The sequence below is a fragment of the Empidonax traillii genome, unplaced genomic scaffold (genome assembly GCF_003031625.1).
Source record: "Empidonax traillii isolate 1590-97213 ecotype Southwest subspecies unplaced genomic scaffold, ASM303162v1 scaffold53:size2875158, whole genome shotgun sequence".
NCBI classification, from domain to species: Eukaryota; Metazoa; Chordata; class Aves; order Passeriformes; family Tyrannidae; genus Empidonax; species Empidonax traillii.
Window position 1 is genome coordinate 964,634 of NW_020955246.1, and position 6,921 is coordinate 971,554.

The following is a 6,921-nucleotide window of genomic DNA, read 5'->3' on the forward strand; positions in this document are numbered from 1 at the left end:
GTCATTTAAGTATGGGGAGAACATGTATGTTTAATGAAAATATGATATGGTACTGGTGTTACATGTGCATACAAGAAATTTGAAAGAAGATTTAGACATTGCAGAGTCTTTGAAGTACCTATGCCATGCCTTAGTAGGTAGGTTCCTGAAAGGAAAAAATGTTAATTATTCATAATGCTTTGCTGTACCATAAAACTCGATTTATTGAGACTATAATTTGTTCAAGTTGCATGTAGTAGGAAAATATATCAGGAGTAATTAATTGTATTCAGGATGTGATGAGGTAGATATATCCACAGAGGACAATTGAAAACAGTAGTGGTGTGGTATTGATTGCCTTTCAGAGGGAAAAAAAATCTTGTCTCATTTCTAAATGTTAACAATTCAGAGAGAAAAATTCCCACTTGGGAAGAATGCTTTCCAGGTTGCTTCATTGCCAGGTGTTTGACATTGAGTGGAGCCTTAGATGAATGAAGCTTATGGCAGCTTTTGGAAATGACCGACTCAGGGGAATCTCAGCTTCCTGCTGTGAAAGTTTCTATTTTCAAAGCACATCAGTTTCAGTGGGAATGTTCCACTGGTCCCATATGCTACTTCTGACAGAGGGGGAAGTTTTTAACCTGAATATGAGACAGCTACTGAAGAGGTTCCCTTGCTGCTAACAAAATGAATTTCAATATGTTGCCAATGAATAAGCGGCTCGTTCCCAACTGCTGATGGAATTTAACTCCCATCAATTATTAATGGAAATTTTGCTTTAATTTCCTTTTTTCCCTGTTGCCTTTTAGCTCTGCTACCTGCTTCTGATAGGACTTTTGGGTTCTGAACCTGAAAAAGGAATCACCCAAACAATATGTTAGTTTGCTTTTGCTGTATTTTCCTCCCATCCCTCATACACTCTCTCCTTGACCTAGCAGCAGGAAGCCTTTGTCTGAGGTGTTCATCTGGAACAACTTTTCCACACTTGTTTTCATGTTCTGTTAGATTACAGGGCAGCAGGCCTACCTTTGAAGCTCCCTTCTCTTTTGTTTCTTTGCAGTGCACTCCAGTAATTAACTTTGTCCTTCTTTTATTTGTTCCAGTCAATCGCAGTCCACTCTGCTGAGCATCTTCTCCCAGGAGTACCAGGTTAGAAGTTTTCTCCTTTGTGAGGGTTGACAGGTGCCTAATTGAATGATGAATGTCCCTTTATTTCTTTGTAATTGAACTGCCAGCTTTCTGATTGGTTTGGAGGATGTTCCTTTTTCCACATCAAGCACCGCCTGAGTCTCAGTGGATGGCTGCCAAGCCTACCCATCCATCTGTCTAATAACATCTAGCCTTTGCTTATTTGGTGGACCTGTAATAAATTATGCTAAACCATTATTATTCTGACAATAATAATTTCCCTGTGTTGCGTGGTTCCATGTGCTAAATGTTTGCTGACTTGCACTGTCAGTGCTGCTTTCCATTGCTGACAGAGATGATGATAAATGACCATTGCCGGAGTGGCAGAAGGCAAGAGAGGCAGAAAATGGAGTCATTTATCATGAGATGACAGGTGTCAGTCAAGTGGCAAGTCTCTATGGAATTACTTTTTGTAGTTTTTCAAATAAGTTGTTTTTAAGCAATGTTTTTCTTGGTTAAAAATGCCAATTGAATTGTAAAACTAGAGTACACCAGACTTAGATGGAATTGAATTGGGGAAAATTAATACAAAGGTTGAAAGAGAGAACAAGTTTTTTTTTGCCCTCTGCAGCCTTCAATAAACTTATTTAGATTCAATTATTGTGACCTTATTGGCTTTTACATATGGTACATTGCAGTACAGTCTGAAGACGTTCAATTCAATAGGTAGATTGAATGTCATTTCTGTACAGAATCTAAAACCAGGGTTCACATATATCAAAGTGTAGCCAAGGATTGTGTGTTTGCGCAGTCATGATTTCTGTGTTTTGATCGATGATACGTTTGTAAAATACTTTGGTTTTTTGTTTTTCTAGAAACAAATCAAAAGAACACATGCCAAGCACCACACTGCTGAAGCTATTGAAACTTACTATCAAAGGTATGACCTCCTCACCCCAGTTAAGACTGTCATCATAGCCACTATTTGTTATGGCAGTTAGGAGGAAATTACCTTATGAAGCTAATTTTCTATAAAAATAAATTAAGAATTTGGGATGAGGAATACAGAATGGTTCACCTAAAAATTTATTTCACTGAAAATACAGAAATTTTTCAGTATTTGGTCATTTTGATTAAAAAAGACTTTACTTTCCTGGCTCTAGGTCGGGATAAGCAAATATTTTTTAGAGAGTGTGTGATAGCATTTATTATGTATTGTCTATAATTTTTAATTGTAGGATTTCTGTGTCAAGACTAATATTGATGACAACTTCTTACAGCAAGAGAGCTTGTTTTGTTACTGTTGCTTGTACTTTTAGAACAACGTTTTTGTTACATTATAAAAAGTTACATATTCATGTATTGTCACTTAAAGCACTAATTTTTAGATCACTCCTGTTTTATCAACAGAAGTGTCAGAAATAGTTTTTAAGGAAGGATGAAAACCTTTATGTCATTTTACAAATTTTACAATTGTTTGAATCTTAAGCTAATAAATTGTATTTGCTACACCTTATAGTTTATCTGTTAGTTCTGTAGGCTTTACTAAAAATACTGCAATGACATAATTGGGACATACTCATAACAGGTAAAGATATGCAATTAAAATATTACTTTGTAGACTGACATATCTGAGGAGCATGTATGGCAAGTGAATTCATATTTGTGATTATAGATGTCTGATATTTATGCTTAGTATTAATCTGTGTGAATCAGGAAATAAACAAAAAGCCTTCATTTGTAAACAAATAACTGTGCTTCTACCAGAGTCACATATTTAAAATTCAACCACAGCCTGATTATATCAGACAGTGGTTTAGAATATGTAGTGTGAAGTGTTCTGGTTTTTTTGGCATTTGATTTTCTTTTTTTAGTAGTTGCACTGTTCTATAAAAATTTGCACTGGATCACATCACGCTTTTCCTAGGGTTGATTTATGTTTAGGAAGACTACTGACTTAAAATTTTGTTGTGTTAATAACTATGTATATACAATACTATTTTTAATTCTTTTTCACTAGCACAGTTTCAGTGAAGTGGTTTATGTTAATTGTAACTGCTATGTAAGTAAACCTTTTCTTTAGCATACATGTAAATCACTAGTTCTAGCAACTTCAACCTGAAACATGGGACCAAATTCTGCTTTATGCAAAGCAGCAGTTGTATTGGTGTCAATAGGGTTGTAGGTATGATTAAGTTTGTCTCACATCAGGTTGGAGGATTTGGTCTCCTGTCCCCTTCTGTAGTCTGAAGTGTGATAGCAGTACATAACTAATGCATTATGTATGAAGCTATGTGGTGATAGTAGGGAAAATCATTCTTTATGGTATTTCTGAGTATTTCATATTGCAGGTGTATTAACATGGCTGAATAAAATGCACATGTTTTAAAATCAGAGATGTTCTGGTTAATAGTTAGAAAACTCATCTCAATCCTGTTTTAGTAGATTTACTGTATAGTGTGTTTAGTAAGCTACAGAGGCAGATGACTTGAGAAACCACTTTGAAATGCTTCAGGTGTAAACATGACAAACACATCCTCTACTCTTCTGTAGCATCCATTTTACTGCTGTAAGCCCCAGGTGTGTGTGCTATGCTCCTTACTGTTTCTGCCAACATACAAGCAGATAATTGTGCTGTCATTGCTTTCTTTGGTCAGAAACTACCAGTTTTTGAAGGTAGCCATTTCCAGTGGTCCCTGTTAGAAGCAAGTAGAACAGTTGAGTAGAGTAGTTTTTGTTGCTCTGCTGAGTCTTACTAGTCTGAAATTTAGGCAAGCACAAGGACAAATTACAAGAAGGATCAGAAAGTTTTCAAAACAGTATTGCTATCAGCATATGAGACCTGTTAGTCCATAATGGAGTTGCCAGTAGCATTAGAAATATCTGGCAGAAAATTACTTCATTGTCAGCTGTAGTTTTGCTGTTCAATCATCTAGATGCATGTTTTAGAACATTAATCTCAAATGAATGTTCCTGGTTAGGTATTTTGTTTATGATTTCTCCTTTTCTTTTTCTGTTATAAATTTTCAATGTATAAACATCCACAAGACATCTTGTTTTATGTTTTTTTTAATGTAGAACTGAAATAAGTTGCAGCAAAAAGCTTTTTTCATTTCCATTATTCATTAAACCTCAGAATAACTTGCAAGCAAAAAGTCCTCTATCTAATCTTATGCAAAGAGGTTTTATAAAGGTGTTACACCCATTCCACAGAAAGGTAAAATGAAAGAATTTTAATGTCTGTAACTAATGAGCAGAAGAGTGTCTTCTGATGGATAGATAATGATAGAGCTGGAAAGGCTGTGGCCTTCTAATGATGTCAGTAATGATGTGCTATGCGAATACAGATAGGATAAACGAGCAGGTTCAAATATTGGTAACTATTGTTCTTTTCCACATGGCTGCAAAGCACAAAGTGGCTTCCAATGTCATAGCTTCTTCCCATCAGCTCTTGAAAACAGGTTTTAGGCATTATCAAAATGTAAACATCAAGCAGTCAAAGTAACCGAAGGGAGGAAGGCGATATTGTGTGATGGTCAGAAACATCGCTGTGTGATACTCTTAACCAGAAACATTAAGCCTTTGCCACTGATAGAACAATAATGACTTTCTATCAACCTTTACTGGATCCTAAATGTTTCTTCTTTTATTTTCTCTTTAGAATATTAATTTAATTGTTCAACTCTTATTTCATTCAAGTAAGCCTTTAGTATTTAAACTACTACTCAATTGATAAAATCTGGATTAAGTTTGAGAAATGTTTTTTTTGTGCATAGGAGTGAATTGAATAAGTTATACAGTGCATGTTCATAATTGAAGGTCACGTGAAACCAAAAATCTTTACTGTAAATAGTAGAGGTTTATTTGTCTGCTTAAAGTAGTATAGATACAGTTAATTTGTATGTAATTAAGCCACTTTTTTTTTTAAATTTCTTGATTTATTGTGTTTTTTATGAGAGACTTCATTGAGATTGATATATATTGCAGATGAATAGAACAGAAGACAACCCTGGAGAGTTAGTGATGCCTTAAAATACTTATTTCTTAAAAGATTTCCCATTAAGTACTCTGTACTGGAGTATTCTCACCTAAATAAAAGAGATTCACAAGGGATGCTGACATGTATAAACTGGCCTTTTCTTGCCACTGCAAAATTATCTGGCTTTGTCTTGTCTAGATACCTGAATGGGGTGATGAAAAATGCAGCTGCCCCTGTATTACTGGAGCTGGCCAATGAGGTAATCATCTTTACATTTTTCTTTAATCTTCCAGTGTAAAACCTAAGGGGCATATCTATAGTGACTTCAGTGAGAAATGTAATTAACCTAAAAAAATGGTTTCAAGGCACATTAGACATTTAAAATGGTTCCCCAGTCTGTTAGTACTTACAATAATTAGACAAAAAGCCCCATTTATTAATAAATCAGTTAATGTAATTAGTCTCTTAACTTGAAGGCGAATGTGTAAGATACTCTGAATTTGTATTTTGATGGAAATTTCAGACAGACCATAGGTCTTTAATGCATAAACTTATAAAAATTCTCACATTGACTAGGAGTTGCATCAATTTTGCTTATATTTGGTTCCTTTTTTTTAAATAACAAAACTCATCGAAGATACTACTTTTTTTTTAATAGGAAGGGTTAAACCAGATAATTTTCCTGACTCCATTTATTTCTGTTCATACAGATTAGAGGATGGCTAATGAAAACTGCTTAATATAAAGCAATTAAGCAGAATGAATTCCTCAGTGTATGAAAAGTTCTGTACAGTTGCCATTAAAGTCTTTACAAATTTATTGATGCTGTTTATTAACTAGAATATGAATTTGCCTTGGGATACAAGGTGTTATTTGCATTAGAAACTGCTGTCTAAAGCACTACCTTAAAAAATAGGTTAAAAGTTTGAAAGAACGCCAAGGAGTTTCCTAGAAAAAAAATATGAAATATCTATCCTTTAAACTCTAAAATATTTATTTACAAAAATATAACAATACAATAGCTGATACTCCCAGGAACTGCTTATGCAACCCTCAAAGGGAGAGAATGAAATGTATGCTGTTTTCTGTTGCATTTTAATAGAAAATGTAAGAAGGAAGCAGAAGATGAATATTTGCATTAAAAATGATATGGCACTAGGAACATTAAGTGTTGCAATAGCAGCAAGTTCTACATGTTACATTAGTAAAAAAGAATAGTTTTTCTCTCATATGCATTGCTGCAGCCAGCAAATGAGGGATTACGTATCAATTATTAGAATGTTTTAATGGTCTGTGAAGTGTCTTCGTAACCTGATCATACAGTTAGCATAGAATAAAGGATTTATTTCATATTAGTGGTAATGTGTAGCTTCTTACCTTCTCTGGAAAAGACAATTCTTGAAGTACTGAAAATAGAATATACTTTACATAAATAAGTACATTCTTACTACGAATTTAGGTAAACAACCCGATTCATGATATATCACACCCATATTGTATGGGAACTGTCATAAAAATATTTCAAGCACAAAGTAATATATCTGTTACTGGTTCTTTGTATATTTTTCCCATTGATTTAGAGATGATGCATGTAATTTCTGACTCTAGTGAGCATATCTTTGTTTATATTACACTAATGCATTTTTGCAATTCAGATCAAAGAAATCTGCAGTTCAGAAATAAATAAAAATTAAGAGAAAGACAAGATATACAAAGAACTTAGCTGCTTCTGGTTTCATAGTAGCAGGTATATAAGAAAGGCAGTGCTTTTTGTGACTGCTGCCTAATGCATTAGGGAAATGTGGCAATAACCAGCAGTAGATTACTGCTTCCAA

At 34.2% G+C, this 6,921-nt stretch overlaps 1 protein-coding gene across 5 annotated transcripts in view; it reads left to right on the forward strand.

Annotated features, from left to right (window-relative positions):
- The window catches only part of CUNH15orf41 (chromosome unknown C15orf41 homolog), a 122,480-nt gene that overhangs the window by 24,709 nt on the left and 90,850 nt on the right, over nucleotides 1–6,921 (forward strand). For 4 of the 5 annotated variants that reach the window (XM_027879283.1, XM_027879281.1, XM_027879280.1 and 1 more), the window contains exons 2-4: nucleotides 1,083–1,128; nucleotides 1,983–2,047; nucleotides 5,285–5,345. In XM_027879283.1, coding sequence (XP_027735084.1) covers nucleotides 1,083–1,128; nucleotides 1,983–2,047; nucleotides 5,285–5,345 — 172 coding nt within the window. Of the gene's footprint in view, nucleotides 1–1,082; nucleotides 1,129–1,982; nucleotides 2,048–5,284; nucleotides 5,346–6,921 lie in introns of those variants that run through there. The other variant, XM_027879284.1, reaches the window with a different exon arrangement.